The 15,239-nt window shown below is 36.3% G+C and overlaps 1 protein-coding gene across 5 annotated transcripts in view; it reads right to left on the bottom strand.

Annotated features, from left to right (window-relative positions):
• Positions 1 to 2,968: 2,968 nt before the first annotated feature.
• The window catches only part of gtf3c2 (general transcription factor IIIC, polypeptide 2, beta), a 33,918-nt gene continuing 21,647 nt past the window's right edge, over positions 2,969 to 15,239 (bottom strand). For 2 of the 5 annotated variants that reach the window (XM_067383159.1, XM_067383163.1), the window contains exons 15-20: positions 15,145 to 15,232; positions 14,939 to 15,058; positions 14,691 to 14,858; positions 12,543 to 12,650; positions 8,988 to 9,476; positions 5,233 to 7,570 (exon numbers count right to left, since the gene is read on the bottom strand). In XM_067383159.1, coding sequence (XP_067239260.1) covers positions 9,255 to 9,476; positions 12,543 to 12,650; positions 14,691 to 14,858; positions 14,939 to 15,058; positions 15,145 to 15,232 — 706 coding nt within the window. In that variant the 3' untranslated portion in view covers positions 5,233 to 7,570; positions 8,988 to 9,254. Of the gene's footprint in view, positions 3,505 to 5,232; positions 7,571 to 8,241; positions 9,477 to 12,542; positions 12,651 to 14,690; positions 14,859 to 14,938; positions 15,059 to 15,144; positions 15,233 to 15,239 lie in introns of those variants that run through there. The other 3 variants (XM_067383161.1, XM_067383160.1, XM_067383162.1) reach the window with 3 other exon arrangements.

Raw genomic sequence — 15,239 nt, 5'->3', positions numbered from 1 at the left:
GGGAAGGGTAAAAGATGGGTATTGACGTGACTTTCTTAAAAACAATTAGAATGGGGTTTATTATGTCACAGCCAGCCTTACGTCCGCTGTCAGCACAGTTCTGTAATCAATGTGAATGTCCGCCAAACTGCGGCATGGTGTTGCGGGGCTTAAAAAGAGATTCTGCTCAAGTGTAATTATGGATTTTTTCGGAGATCCCTCACTAATGTCTTGTCTCATGGTACAATGCTATTTGCAAAAGAAAGTGGGTGATTAACTCTGTTCTTCCTCACTGGCTGCGATAGTTAAGGACCTGTTGTGGTTTTTAAGCTTGGCTTCGTGCGGCTTTTGAAAAAACAGTGGAAACCAAATGACAGATCTATGAACTAAGAGTGAATTGTGCAAATTTAATTACTTTATTCCAATTTCATGAGCAGAGACCAGAACAAGTAAAATATTTAGAGGTTATCCTAACATATTCTTTTGAGTGGTCCTCTGAATCAACCAATGCTGTGACTTTGGGGCTGGACTATCTTTGATAAGCTGTTTAGCAGGGATTTGGCTATAGTTGCGTCCCAAATGATGCACTATACACTATGCACTTATACACTGTGTACTTATGCACTATGTACTCATCCATGTAGTGCGTGAATTGTATAAGGTTATTTTGTCATTTAACATCGGAGTCTGACAGCCCCTTGCCCTCCACTACATAATTAAAGCTGTGACAGTTGAGTGCGTGAAGTGTCCAACATTCCACACTTCATTTTTTCTTTTTATTTTAGTGCATCATCCGGGTATTTAAAGTGCACTTTTTCTTTTTGGAATTTTCAGTGTGAACGCACTACTCGCACTATTTATACTTAAAAATGTCATAGAATAGTGCATAAGTATGCGAATTGGGACACACCTTATGTTTGGAATAGCATACTATTACTACTTTGCTACAATTACTGTATTGTGTGGACTACCGTTCAAAGTTTGGGGTTAGTAATTTTTTTTCTTTTGCAGCTTTGCCATCGCAGGAATAAATTTCACTTTAAAATCTATTCAAACAGAAAACAGTTATTTTAAAGGTGCCATCGAATGTTTTTTTACAAGATGTAATATAAGTCTAAGGTGTCCCCTGAATGTGTCTGTGAAGTTGCAGCTCAAAATACCCCATAGTTTTTTTTTTTTATTTTTTTTTTTAACTGCCTATTTTGAGGCATAATTAGAAATGCGTCGATTCATGCTGTGGCCCCTTTAAATCGCACGCTCTCCGCCCCCTCCCGAGCTCTCGACTCTATCACTGCATAAACAAAGTTCACACAGCAAATATAACCCTTAAAATGGATCTTTACAAAGTGTTCGTCATGCAGCATGTCTAATCGCCGAAGTATTGTATTTATTTGGATGTTTACATTGATTCTGAATGAGTTTGAGGCTATGCTCCATGGCTAACGGCTAATGCTACACTGTTGGAGAGATTTATAAAGAATGAAGATGTGTTTATGAATTATACTGACTGCAGGTGTTTAAAAATGAAAATAGCAACGGCTGTGAATACAGTAAGAAATGATGTTAACGTTAACCACATTTAACAGTACATTAGCAACATGCTAACGAAACATTTAGAAAGACAATTTACAAATATCACTAAAAATATCATGTTATCAATGATCATGTCAGTTATTATCGCTTCATCTGCCATTTTTCGCTATTGTTCTTGCTTACTTACCTAGTCTGATGATTCAGCTGTGCACAGATCCAGACGTTAATACTGGCTGCCCTTGTTTAATGCCTTGATCATGGGCTGGCATATGCAAATATTGGAGGCGTACACCCCGACTGTTACGTAACAGTCGGTGTTATGTTGAGATTCGCCTGTTCGTCGGAGGTCTTTTAAACAAATGAGATTTATATAAGAAGGAGGAAACAATGGTTTTTGAGATTCACTGTATGTCATTTACATGTACTGAACTCTTGTTATTTAACTATGCCGAGGTAAATTCAATTTTCAATTCGATGGCACCTTTAAATTGTAACAATATTGCACAATATTACTGTTTTTATTGTATTTTTGCAACTAAATGCAGCGTTGGCGAGCATACTCTAAAGGCCCGTTCACGCCAAGTACGATAACTATAACTATAACGATAACTATTTGTGTTCATACCAACGAAAGATAATGGTCTGTTTATTCTAAGCTCACGCGCTGGTCACAATGCTATGTTTCGAGTGAATAGCTAGTGTAATCGATCTAAACTAACAGTGAATTTACCTGACGAAGTCAATTTAATTGAATAAAACCTACCTGATACCTGAGGTAATTTTATTTTACACTGTTTACTAGCCTGGCATATTTCGTTAATACTTCTCACCATTTATTCAGAGGGTATGACCGATTGTTTTCCATGTATCCATTTTCTTTAAAGTATCCTTGAAAAGGGTGTTTAACTTATTAAACATTGATGGCTTTTTCTGGACCTTAACGATTAACTTCTCCGCAATGTGCGAGCCCTTAAATCAGATTGGATTGTGATTGGCTGTCAGAGTTTTATCGTTCAACAACTGGAAAAAAATCGTTCTTAAAGTGATCCCAGCGATATAGTTTCTCTATATCATCATAGCTGTGGTGTGGACAGTGCTATTCTTTTAGATTTAGAACAATTTTTAGACATATCGTTATAGTTATCATTCTTGGTGTGAACTAAAAAAATCCTACCGACCCCAAACTTTGAACGGTAGTGTTTGCTATACACAGTATGCAAATATCTGTATAATTGACGAAATGTGCATTATATCACAGATGAAATCATGTTGGGTACTGTATATCATTTCCATGACTTATTATTTGATCAGTCTGTCAAAATGATTTAAAATGCAATTTAAAATTGCATTTAGATGATAACTGGACGCCACTTGCTGATTTATACATGCAATTTAATTAGTACTAACATACTAACTATACTAATACATTTATGTATTTATAGAATATACACTTATATTTCATACTTGACATTATTTGAACAAACTGCCAAAAGAAGACATTTACACACAAAATGATTAAAAAAGGAAAACCAGTTGTATATTCAGCACACACTGCACAGTATTCAATAAGCTGCTATTCCAAACATAGCCAGTGACTAATTTGTTTGAACAATGATAGATAAGGAAGGGGAAACCTGTTTGAAATCAATCATTAATTTTGCAGTTGCATTGGGTGGTGACGTGGCGCTAGTAGTGGGACAGAATTTACACACTTCACCTTGCAAGGATGCTGTTGTGGGTCACTCTGGTTTGTCAAAGTCAATCATGCTACAGTCTATACATCCTCCATACGCTCACGTCTTCAGGCTCTGTCCAGCTGTGGTCTGTGCTGAGGTATAGGGAAACAGAATAGCCTCTAGACACACACACTTTTTGCACAGGATTTCCATCTCTGATCTCGGTGCCGCCACACTGCCGCAATGACTCTGAGACATTCCAGCAAGTGGTGCAACACATTTCTCATGTCTCTGCAGTTCAACACGGAGGTCATGGCTGTAACATACAATAACAAAGCACATTGTTTCCATTTTCACTGCAGTTTTTATTTAAATTGTTTTTGAAAATTATTATTTTGGTACATTTTCAGAGCCCCTAAATGTGCACTAATGTTCAGTTACATTATATGTGAAGATTTTATATAAATATAACACTGAATATGATTTGAGACTAATGTAAGACACACTTGACAGATAATTATTGTGTTTTAAAGCTTGCGTGTACTGATAAAATGTAGCCATTGTGATCTGTTGTGGTGTTGTGAAAGAGTTTTAAGGGTTTGCTTGCATGGTTGCCTTGTTTGTTTTTTACGTGTCTGCGATTCATATGGCCAGTAATCATAACTGATCAATCCAAGGACCTCGCAATCTCACTGAAAGACCTTCATTAAATTCTATATTTTGTCTATTTGTTTTGATAAAATGAATATATATTTTAAAATTGAATATCACAGTCATTTATAAGAGAGTGCGAACAAATTATAATATTGAAAGGACCAATGCATAAGCGGTATATTTTTGATAATGTTGGTGGGTTGGTGTGCCAAAGTTCTACATTATAAAATTAAATATTTGGAGCAATCACAGTGATCTACAGTGAAGTAAAAGACTATTTGCTCTCATTAGAAAGTCGGTCATTCCTGTTATGCTGAACTATTTCTATTAAAGCGTTTAGCAGGCTTTCAGAAATATGCTCTAGCCACATTTACAGTAGACACGTAAAGGAATAGTTCACTGAAAAATGAAAATGATCCCATGATTTACTCACCCTCAAGCAATCTTCTCTCAGACGAACACAATCGGAGTTATATTTAAAAATGTCCTGGCCCTTCCAAGCTTTATAATCAGGGGTGCACATAAGAGGTACGCAGGTACGCATGCGCGGTAAAAATAAACTATGCGTAAGTTACCAGAAAACATGGAGGGAAGCGCTTTTGAGTACCGGTTCACAGGGATACGTTTACTTATTGGAGTAGGATTTTTCTCCATCTCTGGTAAGATAGCAATCATCATAAAATGTGTTCTTTAGTTATTAGGTGTGCAACGGATCGCAGTTAATCCGTGATCCATACGGATAAGGTCCAACGGTTCGGCACGCATGTGATTCGCGGATTAACTGCTATATTTAACCATCATAGAGTGAAAGTTTGTAATTTGGACGTGTTTTGTCTCGCCAATTAACACATTTAAACGACTTTAAAAGCGGAAGAAGAGGCAAAAATCGGGACTCGCGAACTGTAATCTGTGCGCACAGCCCCCCGAAACGCATGCATGATGAGAGTCAGACAGCGCTCGAACACCAAATTAATTCCGCTTTCGCGTTTACTTGCGCTTGAAAGGAAACATACACACAAAATTATGTCAAAATACCTGTCTCGGCAAGTATTCTCTCGGTTATATCATAAGTGAAGTGTTGAGAAAGAAACCGGATGTGTGTCAGTTATTTGGTCCGTGCTTTCCTTCTTAAAGTGGCAGCAGCCTTTGCTGTCATTAATGTTAGTAAAAAAAAAAAAAAAAAAAAGTCATTATCATCATCTACCATGTACGAGAGAAAAGAAGATAGTGAGGAGAGCAGTCAGGAGGAAAGTGATTAGGACAGCTTTTAGGATGTGTCGTGTAAAGTGTGAGTACCAAGCAAAATCTCCAGGTACTCCCTTGAGAACCAGACCAAAAAAGTTATGTGCACCCCTGTTTATAATGGTAGTGAATGGGGCTCAAGATTTTAAAGCCCAAAAAAGTGCATCCATCCATCATAAAAGTAATCCATATGGTTCCAGGGGTTGATAAAGCCTTTCTAAAGCCTTTTTTTTTGTTGCCCAGCCCTATTTGTATGAACCACGCGAGAGGCGTTTACTCTCATCTAAGCTTGCGCTACTACTACATCCTGCGTCATATATCGGGTCAGAGGTCACACTTCCTCTGGAACTAGACTAGCGTGTGGCCATTGCTGGAAGCCAGTTATTATAGTTTATAAAGTTTTAAATATGGATATTTTTCTTACAAAAAGCCATTGTTTCGCTTCAGAAGGCCTTTATTAACCCCCTGAAGCCATATGGATTACTTTTATGATGGATGGATGCACTTTTTTGGGCTTCAAAATCTTGAGCCCCATTCACCACCATTATAAAGCTTGGAAGAGCCAGGATATTTTTTAATATAACTCCAATTGTGTTGCCTGGCAAGTCCAGAATGATATATCTTCTACAAGATATATCAGTCTGGTCAGTACGCCCTCCGCCGTGCCTCGAGTCAACTCCAAACCGTACCGTGCAATCAGATTCGTTTATTTCAGTGACGCAAACAGCATCACTCTAGCGCGGCGAAAGTCCCTTCAATATCAACAAAGATTGCGCACGGGAGACTTGAGAGTTTGTTCTATTCAGCCGCGAATTCCGTTTTAAATGACCAAAAACCATAGACTGTAAAAAAACAACAACACATTAATTATTTAATTTTCGCTGTTGACTCTCTTGTCGCTTTACTAACGTCATATCCGCCCTTCTCTGATTGGTTTACCCCGCTTCCTGTTTGCTCAGATTTGCTTCACCCTAGAAATCGAATTGATTCAATGGCCGACCAGACTCATCCGCTGGTACAGTGGTGAGACTGGATTTTCCAGGCAACCAATTGTGTTCGTCTGAAAGAAAATAATCATATACACACCCAAAATGGCTTGAGGGGCGAGTAAATCATGGGATAAATTTTCATTTTTGAGTGAATTATCCATTTAAACTGTATTTAGGCATCTTGACATCACTGAGAAACAATCAATGATCAGATAAAGTAAAACACATTTTATAGTCACATAACAAAAGAGTGGAAAATACCCTCCTGGTATTATTTTCTAGAATTGGGAAAAGTCCAATAGGCTAGTTTGAATATTGCACACGTAGCATCACAACTCAAAAGATGAGATGAACATAATGAATCCAAAATCAATTTCAGATGCAGGTGCACTCAACCTAACGAAGGCTTCGAAATTGATAGCAGAGCATGAGATGGTACATCATTGGTCATGTTTTTGACACGTTCTGCATTTTGTGTCGTGAACTGAAAGACATTAATGTTGTTCTGTGGAAACTGTAAATAATCTACATGATTATTTTCATCGTGCCTCAGATTTGTGGATGTGTATATAAATTTGCTTCTTGTATAAAGTTATCTGTCTATAGAAGTACTGTGTGTAAATGTTTTACAGTTATCCTGTATGTGACCACATAAAACCACTATATAAACAGAAATTAATGATGGATATTTAATTTTTACATGCTTTTAATTTTATATGTGCCACATAACGTGTATGATTTTTGTAAGCTGTAATAAAATCATGTAAATCAAAAACTTTCTCCCACATTAATAATTACATCATGAGTTGATAAATAGTGGTACTGTAAATATGCAAAGCAATTTTATCTAAAATGATGATGAAACAATAAAATTACACTTCAGTAGCTGTAAACAATTCAGAAAACAGAACAAAAGAAACATAATTTACAAAGTATGAATATTCACAGATAAAACATCCCTAATCTACTAACCATATACAGAGCCTCACAGTGAGATTGGGATATTTAAATCAACACACTAAATTGAAATCCACTACAGACGTAAACAGCCCCGTTATAATAAGCTTCCTTATTTAATCTCATCAGAGTGACCACAGCAGCATTAATCTGACTGGCACCTCTCCAGATTCCCATCACTGGAGTCAACTATATTCACTCACACGTAATTGAGGTCATGAATTATGAGGCGGATATCAAGGTGCATCTGATCTTAATGACTAACGAATGAGTGCTATTGGTTTAGGGACAACTTTAACTCACGTGCAGACTATCAACAGACTCCATGATGCCCCTTACAACTCTGGCTAGACCTGAGTAAGAAGAATGCACAAGCCAGAAAAGAGGTAATAAAGACTTTAAATGAGGGTGGGGAAATAATAATAACAACAATAACAAAGGACAAGAAAGATCAAGATTCAGATTTAAAGCAATAGTTTTGCCAAAAATGACAGTCTACTGACCCTCATGTCGTTTCAAACCTGGATGACTTTATTTCTTCTGTGGAACACAAAAGGAGAAATACGGAAGAGGATTAGGGCCAAGCAATAATAAAAAGATAAAACCATCTCGAGATTAAAGTTGTTAAATTTCAAGAAAAAAGTCAAAATAAAATGTTGAGAATAAACATTAAATTACGAGAAAAAACTTGTTAAATTTCGAGAAAAAAGTCGAGATAAAATGTTGAGAATAAACATTAAATTACGAGAAAAAACTTGTTAAATTTCGAGAAAAAAGTCGAGATAAAATGTTGAGAATAAACTCGTTAAATTATGAGAAAAAAGTCGTTAAATTATGAGGACAAATTTGTAATTTAACGTATTTGTTCTCATAATTTACCAACTTTTTTCTCGTAATTTAACGACTTTATTCTCAACATTTTATCTCGACTTTTTTCTCAAAATGTAACAATTTTTCTCATAATTTAAAGAATTTGTTCTCGTAATTTAACGACTTTTTTCTCGTAATTTAATGACTTTATTCTCAACATTTGATCTCGACTTTTTTCTCGAAATTTAACGAGTTTTTTCTCGAAATTTAACAACTTTAATCTCGAGATGGTTTTATTTTTTTATTATTGCTTGGCCCTAATCCTCTTCCGTAGAGAAATGTTCACGGATGTAATCTTTTCCATATAATGAAAGTGAATGGGGATCTGGGCGGTGAAAAAAAGTTACAGAAAAAAAAAAGTCCATACAACTCAAATACTTCAATAGTTTTTCTCTAAGAACAAAAACGGATCAAAATTTAAGGTATTCACGTGTATTTTTGTCCTACCCTGTAGCTCTCATCTCATTTACAATGCTGCACTGTGATTGGACAATTAATCATCAGTGATTGGTCACCTTGTATTGATGTTGGAACTAATATATTGTATCTAAAAACTGAATATTTCAATATATGTAGATGTGGACAGTGAATGGAAAGATATTTTGGTTTGCTTATCACATAAAATGAATGTGTGTTTTATGAAGAATTATGAATATAAACATTTTGGTGCTTTTGTGTCATTTGGAGCTTGGATGCCCTTACATTTTCATTAAATGGAAAAATATGCAAATACATTCTTCAAAATTTCTGTTTTCCTGTTTCATGGAAGAAATAAAGTCATACAGGTTTGGAAGGACATGATGATGACGTTAAATTTTTGGGTTAACTATTTCTTTCAAATTTAGATTCAGGAAAAGAAATGCTAAAAGTAAAAACAACAGATTGTGATATGATAAGAGAACAGGCTAGCAAAAAGCAAAGATCCAGTCCAGTGTTTTCGCACTAAATATCAAGACTCTTATGTTTGATCACAATATAACACTGAACTGGAACAGGAAGGTTACGGAGCATTTAGCTCTTCATAATGGAAATTTCATTGTCCACACATACTTTGGAAAGGACAACACTTTGAGATAATGATACTAACCTAAAAACATCACAAACTTCCTGTCCGAGCTTCAAACCAGTGCAAAGAAGTTCAAAAGTACAGCTTTTATAGCTTTGTACAGCGCTAAAAACGAAACGCACAAAAATATAAAAACGGAAATATATACAGTGGCTTGTATCAAAATAGATTTTGCTTCTTTCATTATAAGTTAAGTAAAAGTGGGCGTATCATCAGTCATTTAAAAATAAAAGTCCCAAAGTCTCAGCCTATTATGACGTCACAATCCATTTTAAGATAGAGCTGAGACTAGTGCACTTGTACTGTATCCGCTGTGCTGTGACGGACAGCTGTGGCAGAGTCATCAGGCTCCTGAGACTGGAACATGGCGCTAAACTGGGCTTGAGCCTCACGCAACTGCTTGAACATGATAGAGCAGCTCAGCCCACGTGCACAGTGCACACGCACCAATCCCGACTGACCACCCGACAGCATCCAGTTGTATGCATCCATGTTTGGGTTAAAACGGACCTGAGAGAGAGAGACAGTAAAAACACTAAATTTCAAGTAGACAGTTTGCATGTCATTGATTTAAATCATTCACATCACTTAAGTGGTGAGTAGCTTGCATTTGGCACTTGGTTAGTGTTCATTTTGGCCCCTGTGTATATATATTTATGGTCTGAATCTCTACTCAGATTAATTAGTAATTACAAAGGTCTGTTTAACCTTCTGTTCCTGCGTGTCCTCTGTGGGTCACTGCTCTATACTGCCAGCAATAAAGCATTTTAGCACAGCTCTAATCGCTCTGTGCATGTGGCTCTGCTGAACAATAAACACTTCTGCTGCTGGAAGACATTCAGTTCTGCCTGTAACTTCCTCCTTGGCCACTGTTTTTATGTCCAAAATTGTGTTTGGGATTAAAAGGGAATACATTCAAACTTTTATATTTATTTTACACTAACTAACTAACTCACTAACTCACTTTTGGTAACCCTTTACAATAAGATTCCATTTGTTAGTATTGAATAACTGCATTAGTTAATAAAAATACTTCTAAAGCATTTATTAATCTTAGTTAATGGACATTTTAACATTTACTAATACATTATTAAAGTCAAAAGTTGTATCTGTATGAACTACCAACAGTTATATTTTATTATTTGACATTAACAAAGATAAATAAATTATATATATATATATATATATATATATATATATATATATATATATATATATATATATATATATATATATATATATATATATATATATATATATATATATATATATATATATATATATATATATATATATAGTCCTGCTCAAAATTATTCATACCCTTGGTAAATATGACCAAAGAAGGCTTTGAAAATAAATCTGCATTGTTAATACTAAAAAAAAAAATCTAATAAAAAAAAAATCTTTTATTTTAAAAATTAAAATTTTATTTTAATTTAGAAAAATCCAACCTTTCATTGGAGAATAATCATTTTAAATGGGGGGGGAATCTCATTATGAGAGAAATGTTTTTCTCTAATACACACTGCTCACAATTAATCATACCCTTTTATTCAATACTTTTTGCAACCTCCTTTTGCCAAGATAACAGCTCTGAGTCTTCACCTATAATGCCTGATGAGTTTAGAGAACACCTGACAAGAGATCAGAGACTGTTCCTTCATGCAGAATCTCTCCAGATCCTTCAGATTCCCAGCTCCATGTTGGTGTTTCTTCTCTTCAGTTCACTCCACTCATTTTCTTTACGGTTCAGGTCAGGGAACTGGGCAGACGGGCAGAAGCTTGATTTTGTGTTCAGTGACCCATTTTTGTGTTGGTTTTGATGTTTGTTTTGGATCATGGTCCTGATGGAAGATCCAACCACAGCCCATTATATGACTTCTAACAGGGACAGTCAGGTTTTGATTTTTTATCTGCTGGAATTTGATAGAATCCATGATGCCATGTATCTGAACAAGATGTCCAGGATCTCCGGCAGAAAAATAAGCCCACAACATTAAATAAATACCACATGTGTACAATGAAATATACAGCAGTATATTGTACACATGGGGTAAAACCAAGCTTCTGCCTTGGCCGTCCCAGTCCCCTGACCTGAACCCTAAAGAAAATGAGTGGAGTGAACTGAAGAGAAGAAACACCAACATGGAGCTGGAATCTGAAGGATCTGGAGAGATTCTGCATGAAGGAACAGTCTCTGATCTCTTGTCAGGTGTTCTCTAAACTCATCAGGCATTATAGGTGAAGACTCAGAGCTGTTATCTTGGCAAAAGGAGGTTGCAAAAAGTATTGAATAAAAGGGTATGATTAATTGTGAGCAGTGTGTATTAAGAGAAAAACATTTCTCTCATAATGAGATCCCCCCCCCCCCCAGGATTCTCCAATGAAATGTTGGATTTTTTATTTTTTTAAATAAAATATCAAAAGTATTAACGATGCAGATTTATTTTCACAGCCTTCTTTGGTCATTTTACCAAGGGTATGAATAATATTGAGCATGATTGTATATATATATATATATATATATATATATATATATATATATATATATATATATATATATATATATATATATATATATATATATAGTGAATATATAGTGAATATATAATGTATATTCAGTATGTATAAAAATGTAATATTACATTTATTTATTTATTAAATGCATTTATTCAGTTATTTAATATACGTTTTATCATATTATTTTTTAATCTTTATACTATATTTAATTTTTTCATATTTTACAAATTATAATATCAGCACAACATTACGAGTCTAATCGAATCAAAACTAAATTTCTTATTATTTTGTAGAATTTTCTTACAAATTTTCCCTATCACAGAAATAAAAATAAAGCATTACATCAATAAAATGCAACTGGGCATTTCATACAATCCTTTTAAGCATAAATGATCAAATGTTTCACTGTGCAGTGTGTTATTCAGAAAAACCCACCATCTCATCTCATCTACACAGGCTGCTTTCCTGCTCTCCTCCCATCATCCACTCTATATCCAGAGTGACATTTTCCTAATTTTACAGGCCATTAGCTTCTGTCCATCTTCTTGCTTAACTCTCAGCAAACCACCCGCTCCCTCTCTCTCTCTTTCACTGACCAGTGCAAATACTCCAGACAGCAGTGCACTGACACTGTTACATACAACTATAGCTTGCCCAAAGCGAGTAACAATACAGCTTATACAGGTTTAGTCTCCACAAAGTGATTGCTGATGGATCACCTTATGGGGAACATATTTAGAGTCAAAATCTTATATCACATGGTGAGTATTAATATATTACAATGTGTAAGGCACATTTTTTATTTTTTTTTTAATACACAGCTCTCTTATATACTTGATTTTGATTGGACTACAGCACCCCCACCTGTAGTCTAGTAGCTGGTCAGCTACTACAAAAAATTCTGATGGGATTTGGCATGGTTATCCTGGCATAAAACAAGCATCAGGTGCAGCTGGCATCCAGTTTTTGAGGATATTTCACAGCTCTACACTAATAGATGTCAGCGAGGGCCTCAGCTGGGCTTGTTTGCTGTTGTATAGATAAATGTGATCTCACCTTGTAGAGTGCGCTCAATGGTATCTGGTCAACTTTAGCGACACCTTTGACCTCATTTTGATGCAGGTGCTTCATCATGGGCCGATTTTCACACTTAGCAAAGTTCCTCTGAGAGATCGAAAAAAACAAAAACAAGGTGTGAACACTAACTCCAGTTAAGAGAGCACTACATAGAATGTACAGTTACCACCACTTATTTTTGACAGGCATCAGCAACTACTTCACATTACAATTCATGTAACGTTCAAAACATCACAATATCATAATAACATTGTGACTGAAAATCTAGCTTCAATGATCAGTCTCACAGTTTGAATTACTTGTGAACGGTACAATGCATTATTGGCTATGCTCACACAGCAGCAGAAAAAAGTTGTCACACTCAAAAAACACCTTACTTCCGTGTCGAAATAGTTAAATTGGATGCATTTGATCAATTAATGCATTTCCTGGGAATCGAACCCATGACCTTGGTGTTGCTAGCATTCTGCTCTACTATTATTAATGCATTAATAATGAAATTTCCTTCCCAGCTACAGCAGTTGATCCAACAGTGCTCACAGACCAGTGCTATCATTCAGACCATTGTTCGTTTGGTGCCTGAATGTTTGTGTAAGTGCAAGGATGACTAAGGAGAGTTCAATTATCCCAATTCAAACAGCTCTTGCCTGCTCCAGACCATGGCCTCAAAGCGGACATGTGCAGCGTGCCATGGATGGACGGAGGGATGGGGGTGGAGCGCTGGAGCGTGAGACGGCAGAACAGATGGAGCATCTCTGTGATGGGGGTAGGCCTCCAGGCGGCTATGACTTTAAATTAATGAAGGGTGCAGAACTTAATCAACATATAACCCATGAAATGCGGGATAAGTCTCAGAGGGATACAAGAGAAAGAGGTGCCACTACGCTAACACGCAGACAGCACTCCTGGGCTCTCGACTGTGTCTCCTGCACTTGCTCAGGTGTGCTGGGAAAATAAATAAGCCAATAAATCCAGTCCGGCCATGGCCCCTGCACAGTCCGCATGTAATGATCTGTGGAATAGGCTGCAGTACACAGTATCTATCACACACAGATCATACACACACTACCACTGTGATATACACACACATTAGTGAGGCCACTAATAGATTTTTACATGGTCTTGCAAATACATATTTACTAGTCAACTTCATTCGTACACAGAAAAACATACAGAAAATCAGGTGCGTATCTATTATTAAAACTGGGGGTGGGACAATAAATCGATTTATCACGATTCGTGGATTGATTCTGACATTTTCAGATTGCATCGCGATTCTCTCTCGAATCAATTCTGAGCTTAGTTTTTAACAGTAGATTGCGCTCTAGGCTAGTTTTTAACCGCATACTAAAATGCTCATGAAGAAGAGCGCCTCTGCATTCGTCTGTCTGAGAATGTAATCGCATATCAGAATGCTTTTATGATGCGAGATTTATGTAAACAGCCCTTTGCAAACACCCTTGTAATTTGCTTCAATCTTTTCAAACTTTATGAATGACTATTTGTTAGAAGTGGTTTGTGTAAGTAATTGGAAGCAAAAAGAGTACGGCTGTTTCTAAAGCATGTAGTGTCATCAATCGATTAGAGAGAGAATCGCGATGAATTTGGAAAATCTCTGAATTATTTCTCGATTCGTGATGCATTGATTTATTGTCCCAACCCTAATTAAAACTGGGGTGGACATGTCCCTCCCACTTCCAGGAATTTACCCCACTTTTTTGGGCAAATATTACTAAATTTTAAGAGCATCATTTTGTATGGTCGACGTGCAAAGACAAAAATGTTGCCGGCCCAATAAAACGACACCTTCTTCCAACTCTATTATGGCTAGCGCTCACCTGCTTTTCAGCAAATCAGTTATGGAAATTAACAATACATCACCTAATTATTATTCATGAGCGAACACAATAAGGTTTACAGTGCACCCCTTTACGTTTCCCAAAAAATATTTTGTGGGTGCAGAGCTCTGGTGAAAGTGAAAGAAAATAACTTATGTGGCAACAAAAGATCAATACTCTCAAAATCTGATTTCCCACATCATTTCCCAAGCACAGAGATGTGTCATGAAGAAACCTGCTCATTGCAAACAATGATTGCACAAAAAAATAATCTTTTTGATTTTCTCACCAGGTCCAAGTCATGAAAGTGGAGATAGTACTTTTTGACTGCTCCTTTGTAGGTCAATGGCTCCTTCCCAGGATTATCTGTAGCGTTTTCCATTTCCTCCTCCTCCTGTTCTTCATCTTCAGGCCTCTGACCGGGATCAAACTGGACCATGTCAGTCCTGTACACTGACTTTGGGGGTTAAGCAAAATGGTCAATGTTAATTCAAGGCTTTAATATCTGGGAATTCAATTAATGATAAAGATACATACAAATCTCCGTCGTCTGATATTGTTGGGGTCAATATCCATTCGAGGAAGCATAGTAAATAAACAATCTCCTCCATTGTCCGTAATGGCAAAAGTATTTATCCAATCAGACATTGAAAGGCTCTGAAAGAGAGAGTTGTTTTGTCATTATTAGACCATTTTGACTGTATTAAACCATGTAGAGACACTCTTGTGAAACTTCCACCAACCCAAATAGTGGCTTTTCTTGGACACACAAAGTAAGGCTTGATTCCAATGTAACCTGAATCAAAATAATGGACTCCATGTTGCCCAAACCTACACA

This window comes from Chanodichthys erythropterus, chromosome 4 (genome assembly GCF_024489055.1).
Source record: "Chanodichthys erythropterus isolate Z2021 chromosome 4, ASM2448905v1, whole genome shotgun sequence".
In the NCBI taxonomy this organism is placed as follows: Eukaryota; Metazoa; Chordata; class Actinopteri; order Cypriniformes; family Xenocyprididae; genus Chanodichthys; species Chanodichthys erythropterus.
This window is presented reverse-complemented; position numbering and strand designations above follow the sequence as displayed.